Genomic DNA, 15,692 nt, shown 5'->3' on the forward strand with positions numbered 1-15,692 from the left:
TTTTCCAGTCCATCATGTGTGAATGGATTATCTGACATACTTTACATTTGTGTGCTTGAATTTAGACACAAGCCATATAATTTCCTGAGCTGTACTGTAGGACAATTTCATTTTAGTCCTTTAGCAGATGCTCTTATCCAGAGCGATTTACAGGAGCAATTAGGGTTAAGTGCCTTGCTCAAGGGCACATCAAACGATTTTTCACCTAGTCGGCTCAGGGATTTTAAACATTGACATTTTGCTACTGGCCCAACGCACTTAACCGCTAGGCTACCTGACGCCCCAATAATAAGCAATGTATGAGTCATATTTTTGCCTGAACATTGGAGGGTATGGTTCATAGAGTTCCCCAAGGAAAGGACACCTCACTTCCTATGCACTTCTCCCCTCTCCCTTTACATAGAGATCTGTATATAATGACAAGATGCTCATGTCTCCGCTCAAACAATGGGAATCGTCCCAAAGGCGGAAAGGCAGGTGACAAGCTTCGGTCCAAAATAAGTCCATAGAAACGCATTGTTTATTTGCTTTCCCCCTTACCCTTTTTCCCCTTAAAGTTGTTATGACGACCAATGAAAACAAGAGGTGTGAGTAGCAAGCAGAGGCATGAAGAGTAACAGAAGCCTTGACCCTGCCCTGGCATATCACAGCTGGTGAGATGTGTCCCAGTTACCAGTGGACACAGCCAGGCTTGGCTCTGGTGCTCTCTGCTGGCTGCTAAGAGCCATGGACTAATCAGCCTCAGTGGAGGGCACGGGTAGAGAGAACGAGGTTTAACTCCAATGAGGCACGTCTGCACTATAATGCTCTGGCCCATGGCCCCTTTGGCTTTTACAACCCTTTGTTGTATTTGCCCAATGGACACGATTGTAAAAGGGCCACAAGTCCAAGGTTTCCAGTCATTTCAATTCATGATTGAAGAATACGATTCATACATTTTGTACCGTAATTAGATAAAGTACAACTGTACCACTTTGTCATGAATGGTTAGAAACAGAATTGAATTTGACCACCACTCTGAGACGGAGTTCTGATAATGGACCTTTTCCAAGTCTATGTATAGATAGATCCCAGGGCACTCGACCAGTACACGGATGAAACTCGCTGACCTGCCTATGTGTACTCCTGCTGAGTGCCTCACCATTGGTTTGTCCCTTCGCCATTCAGATGTTGCCAGGGAAAATGTCTCATGGGTAGTATGTGTTTTTTGCTGACACCCCCTCCTCTGGCATGTTGCTAATTCCCATGGGAATGTGCAAATTCTGCCGATCAGAATTTGGGACAGGGCAATACACAGGTGTTGGATGGGAAGTATTACTGAACCAGTGCTAACTACCAGACTTGTATGAAAAGCTTGACTTGACTCTACCATAACTTTTACCAGCGTCACTTTGATTAAATCTGTTACTAAATTGCACTTTTTTTGTCAATCAGTCTCAATACTGATATTCTACCTTCATTGAGTTACACTTCTTTGCACTTGTGGTTCTTACCTTTATTTTGTTGCTTATTTATCGACGTTATATCCATGTTATACCTATGTATTTCATTCTCTAGGACTGCCATAGCTATCAACACAAACTTGAACGTATGTTTGAAGGTGAATGTACAAAAGAATGAGATGAGGACAGAGATTGGGAGCACAGTTTCATGAGGGGAGGCGGATGTATGTGTTTGTTTATTTAATTAACAATCACTACATCGTTAGTCAAAAGACACTTTGAAAGGTGAAAAAATGGATAGGCTCAAGACAGTACCCGAGTCTCGATTCAGTAACAGTAATGCGTGCCGGGGTTGAAAGTTGTCTCATAACTCTCACATATGGCCCACCAATCAGCACGGCCTGTCAGCAGAAAGCCGGTGGGTCACACTTGGAGACAGCACATACACAGACACCCACACACATTCACAGAACAGAAGCAAGTAGCTTAGTCCAACTGGCCCAAGTACTCTGTCTCTACTACTACTAACACAAAGATAACTTCTCACAGAAAAGGAGCAACTGTGTCGCCTTTAAGGTATGTTGGACTACTACCTATTGATGTTTTATTGTCATTCAAACCAATGTATTTTCTTGGTATTAATGTTTTATTTCTACTAGGGCTAGGAAGGGGATGTGGGTGTAGGTGTTGACAGACAATGAAGATAACAGGAAGTAATGGGAAAGATGGGCCATTATTTTCCCTTAGGTGAACAGAAGACTTAGATATAAAGGTTCTCATACAGTAAGATTTGAGGGTTGAGGGTGTTAGTTGAATGCCAACTTCACAGGGAATGGGAACTTTACAGTGGTGCATGTTCAAGAATCAGGATTGCGATCTAAAATTCCTACAACTTTGCAGTGGAACCACACACACACATAACAATGAACAAAGATGTAATGAAGAACTTTTAGAAATACTACTTATTATTGCTTTCCAAAACGTGGACTAAGAAACATAGGAAACACTTGAACTAAGTTAAGTCAGTGGATAAGTTAGTCCAAGTTGGAAATGCAGTTATGAGAGGACAAGGACACATAACCTGTGTAGCATTGTCTGTGTGTAAGTTGACAAAGGATTGTTTTGATCCCCGGCCTTCCCTGTCAATATGGTGGGCGCTAAGAAAGAGAGACTTTGACAGCTGAGCAGCCCAGTGGAAGGCATGTAACTAGTTCAGAGCATGCTGAATCTCTGCATGCTATTTATACATATTCGCCTGGATCACTAGCCATCTCAGTTCATTCACACCGACCATAACAAATGCCATCACATTAAAATACATGCCAAATGCATAGCTAACGTCAGCATATCCGCACAGTGAATAAGCCTGTTGAGTTATGTACATTTACCCTCCCTTAGGGGTCAATAACTATCTTATGACATGGTGAGAATTATTTTGCCGTATATTATAAGACAATTTGGTTAATTTACATAATGCTTTTTGTTCGGTGTATGGTATCCCTTTACATTTCCTAGAGCATTTCAAATAAAATTATACTACTAACTACCACATAGCCTTAGCTCTTGAGCATCAGTGCTTATTGCCACAAAGATCTCCTTGAAGAAGATCTTGAGGAGAGGGTTTGTCACCATTCTCACTAATCCCAAAAGTAAACTTACCCCATTTCTCTGCAGTAGCATGTTAGCACTCATTTGACTTTTTATTTATCATGTCTTTGATTTTATCTCAGTTTCTCTAAGGGTGCCAAGTGCAAGAGGAATGGCCATACCCAGGATGTTCAACTCAAACACGCCATTCATTGATGTGAAGGGGGCGTCACTGTTGTTCTCTTTGGGGAAGGAAAACATCATGGAGGGTGAAGAGAACAAGGACCCGTTGGTTCGGACGGTCCTTCCTACCCTGAGCATGGTGATGGAGCAGGGCACTGCCAAGCAGGTGGGCACAGGGGGGCATGATGACAGGGACCAAGTCCCATGTGTCTCCATCATCGCCCAGGCAGAGGGTAAGCCAGTAACTAATGGAGAACTCTTCTTTTCCAAAGTGCATAGTAGTTACACAGTGACACATTTTTTTGTAAACATTTTGGATGAATGAGCCAATTGTAAGCTGGGGATGATTTGGTCACCATGATGGTATGAAGGCCAGTTGTTGAATTTAGCCAGGACACTGGGGTTAACACCCCTACTCTTACAATAAGTGCCATGGGATATGTTAGTGACCACAGAGAGTCAGCACCTGTTTAACGTCGCATCCGAAAGAGGGCACCCTACACAGGGCAAAGTCCCCAATCACTGCCCTGGGGCATTGGGATATTATTTTTAGACCAGAGGAAAGAGTGCCTCCTAATGGCCCTCCAACACCACTTCCATCAGCATCTGGTCTCCACTCCAGGGACCAACCCTGCTTAGCTTCTGAGGCACGCCAGCAGTGGGATGTAGGGTTGTTGTAACGGTTGTTGTGGTGGATGGACCAAGGCGCAGCGGGTTGAGTGCTCATATTCACTTTATTTGAACACAATTGAACAAAACAAGAAAACGAACGACAAACAGCCTTGCATACGACACACAGCTATGCAACAAACAACCTCCCACAATTACCCTAACAAACACATACCTAATTTTATAGGACCCTCAATCAGAGGCAACGAAAAAACACCTGCCTCCAATTGAAGGTCCAACCCCCAATTAACTAAACATAGAAATAGACTAGACTAGACAGAACATAGAAATACACTAACATAGAACAGTGCCCAACAACCCCGGAATACATAAATCAAACACCCCTCTACATAGACACACACCCCGAACCACATAAACCAAATACCCCCTGCCACGTCCTGACCAAACTACAATAACAAATAACCCCTATACTGGTCAGGACGTGACAGTTGTATGCTGCTAAATGGCTAAGTAGCACAGAAATAGTTTTGCATCTGCATGCAGCCAGGAGGAGGGATAGGGGTTACATTCTAGAAAGTTGTTCCCTCTCTTCTGGCCTTATTTGCCCTATTTCTTAGGGCAGAATGAGGGAATAACAAGCCCATGTCATTTAGTGAGCCATCTTTGATCCAGAGTAAATCTGTGTGTCCCAGGTGAAGGCTCCCAAGAGTTCAGCCCTACAAGCACAGAATGTGTCTACTCCAGATCTCACCTGCTCAAAAGCCACAGGTACTTACTTACCGGAGCATGACCATCTTTAATCTCAATTTTTAAATTGAATTGGGACTAGAAAACTGTACTGCAGATAGATGGCGTTTGCACTTTATCCTTAACAAGGCACAATAAATTGTTCGTAATAAAGTTAGTACATTTTAGGCTCATTACAATTAGCTGTTCATTTCCCCCAAAATATTATTCAGGGTTTACATGCCCCCAGACGCCCCTAGCGGTCTCGTCAACTCACTCAATGTCACTTAATTTTCAGGTCCATAGCCAAGAAAACTACAACCGAGAGTGATACTGACGAAGAGAACTATGTGGGTACTACCAGCACAGTCCCACACCACCACATTCGAAGGAAGTTTCGGCAAAAGCCTCAGGAAGGAAGACAGAGGGAGGAAGGACAAGAGCCACCAGTCATCCAAGGTTTATGGGTGCAGGAGATCGACTGGTCTAAATCAACCAACAAGGACATGAGCTGGGCCTCAGAGGTAAACCAACTTCCTGTGGACCTCCCCAAACACACAGACTCTATCTGGGTACCTCATAGCCGCGGAGGCTGCATTTTGGAGGGTTTGTTTGAACTTGTATCCCACTGCAGCTTGGAAGGTGTGTCAAAATGTGCAGATGGCCTGTCAGACACATACGAACTCATAGGTGTGTCCGACTTTTCTAGTGAAATAGGAGGAATGTCTGAGTCTCCATCCAGTCTGAAGAGTATATCTGATTCTGAATCCATTCGTACTCGTGAGAGCGAGTCAGACTCCTCTTCTAGTTTTGGGGATGGGGGTCTGTCGGACTCAGTCTGCAGCCTGGTGGACGTGTCGGACTGTCTCTCCAGTGTGATGTGTGTGTCGGACAACGTCCTGGCGCCAGAGAGTGTGTCCGACTCTAACTCGTCTTGCAGTCTGATGGGCGTGTCTGACTCGGACTCCACCTGCAGCCGAGGATGGGAATCCGGATCCTCCTCCAGTGTGGAGAGTAGGTCCAACTCCTGCTGCAGTCTGGTGGGTGTGTCTAACATCCCAGGGGATGTGTCTGGATTGTTGTGTAGCGTTGGGGGAGTGTCTAGCTCTGAGACAATGTTGGAGGAACTGCGCAGCAGAGTTACCCAGAAGCATCAGCGATTCGTCTCACCTTTTTTCAAAGCACTGGTCAAAGATGTCTCGGATGAGATGAAAGAGGTCACTGCACAGATCAATGAAGGCCTTATATTCCACAAGGTAGGAATCCTGCTCATTTATTTCCTCATCAATATTAAGTATCCTTGTTTTATAAAAAATGCATGAAAAACCAGAATGTGCATGTATGTGTACTGTGTGTCTTTCAGCAACTCCAGCCCAATAAGTTTGAATACAGGGAGGGAAAGGAATACCACATTCTATACCACATTCAGAATGGATCGTATGGTGATGTGTTCAGTGTTCAGGACAGAAGTACCGGGTTCGAGTGTGCTGCCAAAAAAGTATGTCCCAAATACAACAGAGTTGTCGTATGATCCTATACACGATAAGCAGCAGTTTCAAAGTTGATTTCCCTCTGTAGAACAATTGGCTCAAACATTTCACTTCATGCAAGCGCCTAGTAAACCTGGTCCATAATCTCATAAAATAATTTGTTTTACTCATTCCAGATCCCACTGAGTCATTTCAACTGTGAGGAGGTGAGCACGTGGAGTGCTTTGAACTCTCCTGGCGTTGTGAAGCTCTTTGGGGCTGTGAGGGAGGGTCCATATGTCACACTCTTCATGGACCTGAAGACAGGTTGTTTGGCCCAGCTACTGAGGGAGAGGGGAAGTTTACCAGAGGAACTGGCCTTGCGCTACCTCTGTCAGCTCCTGGGAGCACTGGAACACCTGCATCACAGACACGTCCTGCATCTGGATGTTAAAGGCATGTTAACAACCCCTTTTGCCCTACCCCCCTAGACACATGTAAGATCTGAAAGAATAGCATAGGTAAATTTGAGTGTGGTTTACTAGTCACACTTTGTAAAGCAAAGTTATTTGTGGTTGTTGTACTCCCTCTAGTGTCAGAAGATAAGAAAGCACATCCTGTAGTTTCAGGATGTACAGTACTGTTATGTCTGGCAGAAAGCAGTTCCCTATTCGTCTCTAACTCCTTATTCCTCAGATAGCCTTCTAATTGTACATTCTGTTTACTCTTTTCTTTGTTTCTTGTTGCAGTTGACAATGTGTTGCTGTCTGAGGATGGGAGGGACACGTTCCTCTGTGACTTTGGTCTCTCTGAGACGCTGGACCCAAATGGACAGAGCACGAAAGCCTTTAGACGTCAGTGTATATGTGTGAATACAATGAAAAATCTTTCAGTTACTATTCAATGGGATAAACAAAAACAAAACGATGCCCACACAACTATTTCCTAACATTTCAGAATCTGGGCGGCCCGCTGGCACAGAGACCCACATGGCGCCCGAGGTGGCACGAGGGGACCTCCGCTGTGCCAAGGCAGACGTGTGGAGTAGCTGCTGCATGCTACTGCACATGCTCAACGGATGCCACCCCTGGATCCGCTACTACAACCACCCGCTGTGCTTCAAGGTAAAAAACAACCTGTGTTATCCAGGATCAGTCCTTGCTGCAAAAAAACAACCAATGTTATCCAGGATCAGAGAAAAGTCCTTGCTGCAAACATGTAATTTAAAACATTTCCTTTCACTGGTCAGATTGTCAATGAGCCACCTCCTCTGAGGGAGGTGCCCCCCAGCTGTAACCCCTACACTGCCGAGGTCTTGAGAGCTGGACTACAGAAGGACCCCGCCAGTAGAGCCTCGGCCACAGCGCTAAGGCAGATGACCACCAAGGCCCTGATAGCAGGTAATCTATCTATCATTTGACAAACTTGAATTAGCTATTTACAAGTGTGTATCTATGGCCGGAATTGAATCATTGTGATTGTTGTGAAGATGTTCCCTCAGTACATGGGTGTTTGTGTGTGAGATGGAGCGAGTGTATGTTTAGAATAATGAGAGCGCCTCTTTTTTCTCTTCAGTGGGAGGACTTTGTCACAGTTCTGGTCAAGGTGATTGTCAGAAACTTGTGAACAGCAAGGCTGGGAATCATAACAGACCCTACATTCCCTCTGCCCCTGCAAAGCCAGCAGCCACACAGTCAGCACCCAAAATGCATTGGGTGAGCCCCTGGAGAGCAATGGCCGCTGGCGCAGACAGTAGTGATTCTGAGGAGGGCGGATCGGAATTGGAGAGAGATTCTGAATCAGTGACATACTCTCTGGAGGATAGGGACTGGGAATCTTATCAAAATTCCTTGGAGGAGAGCCATGTGGTGGAAGATTGGGTATCTGAGACAGATTCCGAGGTGGATATTTACTTGGGGGAGGATGGAGATCTGGAGAGGAAAAGTGACTGGGAATATGAAGGCGATTGGGAGGAAGAGGAGTCTTCCACAGAACTTTACCAAGCTCTCCACACCCACTTCCCAGTCCTGCGGAAAGGCCAGCCGGAGATTGACCAATCCTGGGGGTCAGAGCCTGAATTGGAATACTTAAGAGATGGTGAGTTAAGTGGCTACTGCTGCACAGACAGTCAGGCTTTATGCACATCTAAAACATGCAGTGCAGTGTATATTCTTGAGACAGGAATGTAAGGTGATCTGTCTCACTCCAGGTGTTACCGTGGGCATTTTGGCCCAGACCCCCTCCCCTGAGCCAAGGGACCACCCTCCCTCCTGTATGAGCAGCACTGGTTCATCCCAGAAGGATGATACAGACACAGACAAAGATTCTGATTGCTCGTCTGATGACCTCAGCTCTGGAGTCTTCTCCTACAACAGCCAGACAGATGGACAGAGCTTCAACTTGGAATGGCTGGTGGTATCCACCAACCAGCCACCAGCTTACTGCTTTGAAGGTAAGAGAAAATTATCTGGGTAGACTTGCCTGTAACCATTAGGGGAGAAGGGTATGATTGTTGATACATTCACTGTTCTCTGTGCATTGCTGGTCTAGGCGTTGAGATATGGATTGAAAACATTGGCGGGGAGTGTTTGAGGATCCGTGAACGGCGTAAGGTCAAAGTGGGTCATGTTGCCATAGGGATAAGCGAGCAGGTAAGAGATCACTGTAGATCTGAGTAAGGTTGAACATACCATTAACCTGTCTAATTGATGTACAGATAACATGAGAGTGTGCTGTGTCTCATTTAGATCACAGTGAAGGCCTTCAGTCTGGAGACTCTGGACAGGAAGCCCGTGTCCTTCCAACAGGAAATCCAGGAGTCAGGCTTGTGGCTGTGCTGTATTCCTTCCCCAGACTGTTGTCCACGATGGAGCTGGAGGATCAAAGAGGGAAAGCTTGAGATTCGGGAATGAGACAACTTTGAAGGTGTATACATGCAGCTATTTTCTAAATTGAGACTCAGGCACAACATTTTCACATTGTGATGATTTTTCTCTCTGTAATTATTAGCCTATAATAGTAGGTCTCTAGCTACTCATTAGAATAGATGGGGTGTCTCTCAACAATTCTAACTTTTATCAGTGTGATGATGCATAGGCCTACAATTCATGTGTTTTTTTTAAACAATCCACCATGTAGAGAATAAATGAATCACGTGAACAAGTCCACCAACATCTGGTTTATTGAGTTGGAATAGTTCTGAAAAGCTTGTGTTAAAACAAAGTTTCAATCAACAAGCTCTGTGGGCTTGGGAAAGAAGACACCCTTATCACCTCACTGGAGAGTAAGTGCACAATGAGTTGAATCACAGAATATTCTGCTACTGACTGCATTGATCCGAATCTATTATCTGCCACTTGCATTGATAACTTGCGTTGCATTAATAATGTGATTCAAAAGTAATTGGCTAAAATGTGTACGTTCACTTCCTCGTTGTCTACAAATCATATCGGCCCCGTGATTGGATGAAATGGTATTACAGGCGGGGTCTTTAAATACAATAGGTGATATGATTGGATAAGATTAACAGTGGGAAGTGCCTGTCCACACACCGGTGTCTACTGAGTTGCGCAAACGCCATTTTGGAGTGACTGGGAGAGAAGCAAGATCTCGAAGCAGTCTTTCTAAGGTGAATATATCATACATCATGTTATGTTTAACATATAATAATGTATGTTCGAGTGAACTAGAATTTGACAAAAACGCTCAGTTTTCCCTTTGTCCGTTCTTCAAATGACGTCACAATTTCCTCTACATCTGACGTTGCGGCATATATATGGCTAGCTAGTGATGCTAAGTTAGCGGACACAGTCTTCTTTCAAGCTGACTAGTTTTGTCATAAGATGAATAGCAAATGCGTGTAAAACGATATGTTCGGTAAACGTTTTAAATGCCTGAGATCCCCAGTTTATTCGCTAACTTAACTAGCTAGTTAATAAGATAGCTTGATGCTAAGCATCCGCCCAAGCTAGTTAGAGCTTTTTCTTTTAGCTTTAACGTTATAGTACCTAGCTAGCTATAATATGTACATTCAAGGGGACATACGTTTGCAGGAATTAACTCCAAGCCACCAGTATATTCCCCAAACCCAACAGCCTACCTCAGCATACTGCTATAGTTAGCTAGTTGTATGGCTGTGGATGCATTCCGTTCATTTAACGTCAAACGACTTAAAAAATGACAACAATGAAGGCGATCCTGACGTCAGCTGACTCGCCAAGGCTAGCTGCTTTTAGCCTGTCAGGTTTATGATTTCGGTAGCTGGTGTTATGTGACAAAAATCATCAATATAATATAGTATTTATTTAGCCAAGTTGGTGCTTGCTCCTAAGTCCTAGCTTCTAAACACTGTGCAATTGTGCATGAATCTACGTTCAAGTTAGCTAGGCCTTTCTTAACCGGGGCAGGGCTAACTAAGCAAGCCTGAATGTTTCCCATCAGGATCTAGAAACGATCATACAATTTCATGATTAAAATAAATATCCGAATTTAATTGGCAACAGGCGTACCCGGTGGATAGTGAACTGGAGGGCCGACAACATTCTTCAAACTAACGTTAGTTAGGTAGCTAATGCCATTCCGGCATTAAAAACAGGGTTCGTACGGCCCGGAAAAGTTTTGGGTGATTCAATCCGGAAGTTCAGGAAAAGTCATGGAAATTCATTTCAATTTCTGTTAAAGTAATTTATTTAGGCACAGTTTAAAGTCAACATATCAGCCAGGATCGGAATGAATGTTTAGTACGTCTGTGTTTGCGCGCATAACCTGCAATTGTTGCTTGACGAGTGGGCCATTACTCAGAGAGAGACAGTCGGACATTCCAGCAGCAGGTAGGCCCATATATAGCCTATAAAATATGATAGAGAACAGACTAAATGGGTAGTCCGTTCAAAACATATATATTGTACCCTGTAGTTAACTGTGTTGCTTTTATTAGCATGTGTTGGGCTCCGAGTGGTGTGGCGTAGCTAGAGGCGTCACTACAGACCCTGGTTCGATTACAGACCGTATCACAACCGGTCGTGATTGGGAGTCCCATAGGGCGGCGCACAATTGACTCGGCGTCGTACGGGTTAGGGTTTGGGGGGGTAGGCCGTCATTGTAAATAATAATTTGTTGTTAACTCACTTACCTAGTTAAATAAATAAAAAAGTTCGTTTTCATTAAGTCATGTCCTCCAAAAAGCGACACTCGCTAATAAGGCCATACAAAGTTGATTAATTAATTTTAACAATTCTTTTTGACTAAACAAATTATTCACGTTGCCATTTTATTATTTGGGATTCGGTTCAATCGTGATGAATCGAATATGAATCAAAATAATTATTTGTTAATTGTGGACAGTAATTTTAGGAAAACATATTAGATGTAGACTATCTTTTAGATTATATGGTTTAGAAAGTTGTTGATTTGGGCATCTGATGTATGGGACGTTAGATGCTGGTCAACCTGTAAGATAAATGACTAAACTAAAATTTACATTTCCTGAAGAAAATTTGTGGGCATGCTTCAGCTAAATACAAATATTTGTAGCCTACCATAGCCATTTGATCTTTGATATATTGAATGAATGAATTATTTAAAAAGTCCTAAACCTATTTGATTGTAATGTTGCAATATATTTTACATCGAGGGTGGGCAACCATCCTCCAGGAGAGCGAATGGGTGCGTAGGCTTTTATTCCAGTCCCCCTCTGACAAACCACATTTTTAGGAATTAGCTGCTCAACCGGACCTTGATTAACTGTCTCTGTATTAGAGCAGAGCTGTATCAAAAGCCTGCACACCCAGTAGCTCTCCAGACTGAAGGTTGACCACATGTGATTTATATAGTTGCCTAACAGGTATTCTACCTGGTGGGGTTTTAAGTGCCTTGCACAAGGACAGGAGATGATACATGGGATCAGAGAGCAGCCTCCCAGTGTCAATACCACAACTTTTTTTATACTTACGTAGACGCCACTTACGTTTGGCCATGGAAATTTGGTGAAAAGTCATGAAATTCAATTTGTCAATGTTTATGAACCCTGTAGAAATCTAAACGTGTACCATTACTGATTTTCTTCACCTTGCATTCCTCTTTCTCTCAGATAAGTGACCATGGGGAATATGTTTGGAAGCCTGTTCAAGGGCCTTTTTGGCAAGAAGGAGATGAGGATTCTCATGGTTGGACTCGATGCTGCTGGAAAAACGACTATCCTGTACAAACTCAAACTAGGAGAGATTGTTACCACCATTCCAACAATTGGTAAGGACAATTTTTCTTGAATGCATTAGCCTATCACAATTTTCTTCTCCAAATTAGGCTACTTATGGAATATGTGCCTCTACCATTCTGTGTCCTTTGTCCAGGTTTTAATGTAGAAACGGTAGAATACAAGAACATCAGCTTCACAGTGTGGGACGTTGGCGGTCAAGACAAAATCAGGCCGCTGTGGCGCCACTACTTCCAGAACACTCAAGGTAAGATTCAAAGGAGCTTTGAGCATCGTTGGCATTGGTGGTCCATAGATGGTGCCATCGTTACAAGAATCAGAGTTGCTTTTCGGAGAACCAGTGTCATATTGTCATCTAACTATGTACTTCTTTGCAGGGCTTATCTTTGTGGTGGACAGCAACGACCGGGAGCGAGTGAATGAGGCGAGGGAGGAGTTGCAGAGAATGCTCGCAGAGGACGAGCTGAGAGATGCGGTGCTGCTCGTTTTTGCAAACAAACAGGTGCACATGGGTACTCATATCTGAATTCTGACTGCCTTGACCCCTTGTAGTGCTCTTTTATCCTGCTAAAAATTGTAAGTGGACCATACTCATTGACCATGCATACTTAATAATTTTTTGAATTGCCAACCCCTTGCACTTTCACTGGGCTTGAGTAAGATATTGCACAGTGTGTTAGACAGAGGATTAATAATTGAACCTGGTTGTTTCTTAGGATCTTCCCAATGCAATGAATGCTGCAGAGATCACAGACAAGCTGGGGCTCCACGCCCTCCGCCAGCGCAGCTGGTACATCCAGGCCACTTGTGCTACCAGCGGGGACGGCCTCTACGAGGGCCTCGACTGGCTCTCCAACCAGCTCAAGAACCAGAAATGATCCATTCCACCATTTTAGTTTTCCCTCTGTCTAACACGATGGCAGCACCGGTTCCAAGCCCCTTGCACCCTGGAACTCCTCCCTCCCAGTCTTTCTCCAAAAACCTCATCCTCCACCTCTCTTTTTCTGTATCGAACCTTACTCCTGGGGCTGTAACCTGTGCTGCTTGTGTGTGTACTGTGTGTTTGCAGTCAGGTGAGCGCGTGCGTTGTGTGGGTGTGAAGTGTCTAGCTGGGATTAGGAGTAACCCCGGCGTGCCTTTAAAACACCTGCAGTGGAAATAGTGGTCTGGCTCCTCGAGCGACATCCCACCCAGCCCCACTCTGTCATGCACGATCCCATCCTCCCTACACCAAGCATGGTTTTCACAAGGCAAATAAAGAGCAATGGTGTAAACGGTCCTCCTCTCTCCATGGTAGATATAACTTTATTTGTACTACCAGTGTTGAGATTGTAAGATAGGATGTGCATTTTGAAACCTTACCTAGCCCCACCTGTGATAAAACTGCATCGTAACCTGTATCAGGTTGAAGTAAATGGAAAAAGATGCCGTCCCACCGTTGGACATTCTTCGCGTTATTTGAAAACCATGCTTTTTCTTCTTTTTGTAAAATTATATTACCAACCCCTTTTAATGGTTCTCCAGCGAACACTACCTTTTCCCTGTGAGAAAGAGAGATGAAGCACAACCTAATAACCATAAGGAAATGTTAAAATTACCTTTTGAATTTAAAAACGAATGTTACATGAATTCCTCTTGGTCATTTTTCGAATTGTGAAAACTTGACATTTTGACTGAATGAATTGAAAGCAAATGTTGTCCTAATGGTAAAAGTTGCTCCTCCATATTCATCTTGTCACCTATTTATTCAACTGGGCATTTCAATACATGGTTGTTTTGATGGGCTGCATTGGGCTGGTCGAAGGTGGACATTCAGAAGCTTCAAACTTTATTCCTAGAAATGTTACATGTCTGTTTTCTCTAGTTCTAGCATTTCTTTGTACAACTGCTAAACCAAATGCAATTGAGCAGTATGACAAATCTTGTATATTAAATGTAGTGTCCCCTCAAGGGTGCCAACACTCTACATTTTTGTTTTCTACCTGGAAATGGTCACAATATTATTATTGTCTGAGGTTGGCAGGACCTCAGCATGCTGTACCCAGCTGCTTGCTAATTTCCTGGATGTGATGAAGGAAAAGCACCAAATACTATGAATGCTCTTAACTGTAACGCTATGGCTAATGAAGGAAATAAGCCTAGGTCAAGGGTATGAGCGCCAACATTGGCTACATTTAGCAACTTTGTACTACATACTTCAGTTACCAACACAAAAGGTATTGGTATCAGTACTAGTACCTTTATTCCCAGAGCTGTAAGGACTACAGGGGGCATGGGCAGGAGGGGCTACCTGGTCATAGGGAGGTTATGCTGACATGTCTGTTAAGAATGATTGGAAATCTGTCCATTTTTCCCGCTACTGTTTCTGTGGGGTTTTCCTGAACATATTAAACGATATGATTTGATCATAAAATCTGGTGTTGCCAAAGAGATCTGTGAGAACAAACAAGGGTATAATTTAGCCGTTAAGAAACATTTATGGATAGCTTCTCATGCACAAACTGTCATGCTATTGTCGTGCCATTCCATTTAGAGTAAGGTATCATACTTCACTGAACAAAAAATATAAATGCAACAATTTCAACGATTCTACGGAGTTACAGTTCATATAAGGAAATCAGTCAATTGAAATACACTGCTCAAAAAAATAAAGGGAACACAAACAACACAATGTAACTCCAAGTCAATCACACTTCTGTGAAATCAAACTGTCCACTTAGGAAGCAACACTGATTGACAATACATTTCACATGCTGTTGTGCAAATGGAATAGACAACAGGTGGAAATTATAAGCAATTAGCAAGACACCCCCAAATAAAGGAGTGGTTTTGCAGGTGGTGACCACAGACCACTTCTCAGTTCCTATGCTTCCTGGCTGATGTTTTGGTCACTTTTGAATGCTGGCGGTGCTGTCACTCTAGTGGTAGCATGAGACGGAGTCTACAACCCACACAAGTGGCTCAGGTAGCGCAGCTCATCCAGGATGGCACATCAATGCGAGCTGTGGTAAGAAGGTTTGCTGTGTCTGTCAGCGTAGTGTCCAGAGCATGGAGGCGCTACTAGGAGACATGCCAGTACATCAGGAGACGTGGAGGAGGCCGTAGGAGGGCAACAACCCAGCAGCAGGACCGCTACCTCCACCTTTGTGCAAGGAGGAGCAGAAGGAGCACTGCCAGAGCCCTGCAAAATGACCTCCAGCAGGCCACAAATGTGCATGTGTCTGCTCAAACGGTCAGAAACAGACTCCATGAGGGTGGTATGAGGGCCCGACGTCCACAGGTGGGGGTTGTGCTTACAGCCCAACACCGTACAGGACGTTTGGCATTTGCCAGAGAACACCAAGATTGGCAAATTCGCCACTGGCGCCCTGTGCTCTTCACAGATGAAAGTAGGTTCACACTGAGCACATGTGACAGACGTGACAGAGTCTGGAGACGCCG

At 44.0% G+C, this 15,692-nt stretch overlaps 2 protein-coding genes across 2 annotated transcripts; both read left to right on the forward strand.

Annotated features, from left to right (window-relative positions):
- The first annotated feature begins 1,893 nt into the window (after nt 1-1,893).
- LOC106579033 (mitogen-activated protein kinase kinase kinase 14) lies at nt 1,894-9,202 on the forward strand. The gene is made up of 13 exons (XM_014158465.3): nt 1,894-2,018; nt 3,173-3,445; nt 4,535-4,610; nt 4,867-5,824; nt 5,932-6,066; nt 6,235-6,493; nt 6,787-6,891; nt 6,995-7,161; nt 7,287-7,437; nt 7,613-8,134; nt 8,247-8,489; nt 8,588-8,688; nt 8,785-9,202. Exons 2-13 carry the CDS (start codon nt 3,202-3,204, stop codon nt 8,947-8,949), a joined length of 3,126 nt encoding a protein of 1,041 aa, XP_014013940.1. The 5' UTR covers nt 1,894-2,018; nt 3,173-3,201; the 3' UTR covers nt 8,950-9,202.
- A 430-nt stretch (nt 9,203-9,632) lies between these two features.
- arf1l (ADP-ribosylation factor 1 like) lies at nt 9,633-14,664 on the forward strand. The gene is made up of 5 exons (NM_001173559.1): nt 9,633-9,665; nt 12,126-12,283; nt 12,388-12,498; nt 12,629-12,753; nt 12,968-14,664. The coding sequence occupies exons 2-5, from the start codon at nt 12,136-12,138 to the stop codon at nt 13,127-13,129; spliced, it is 546 nt and encodes a 181-aa protein (NP_001167030.1). The 5' UTR covers nt 9,633-9,665; nt 12,126-12,135; the 3' UTR covers nt 13,130-14,664.
- Nucleotides 14,665-15,692: the final 1,028 nt, after the last annotated feature.

Source organism: Salmo salar, chromosome 19, assembly GCF_965601325.2.
Source record: "Salmo salar chromosome 19, fSalSal1, whole genome shotgun sequence".
In the NCBI taxonomy this organism is placed as follows: domain Eukaryota; kingdom Metazoa; phylum Chordata; class Actinopteri; order Salmoniformes; family Salmonidae; genus Salmo; species Salmo salar.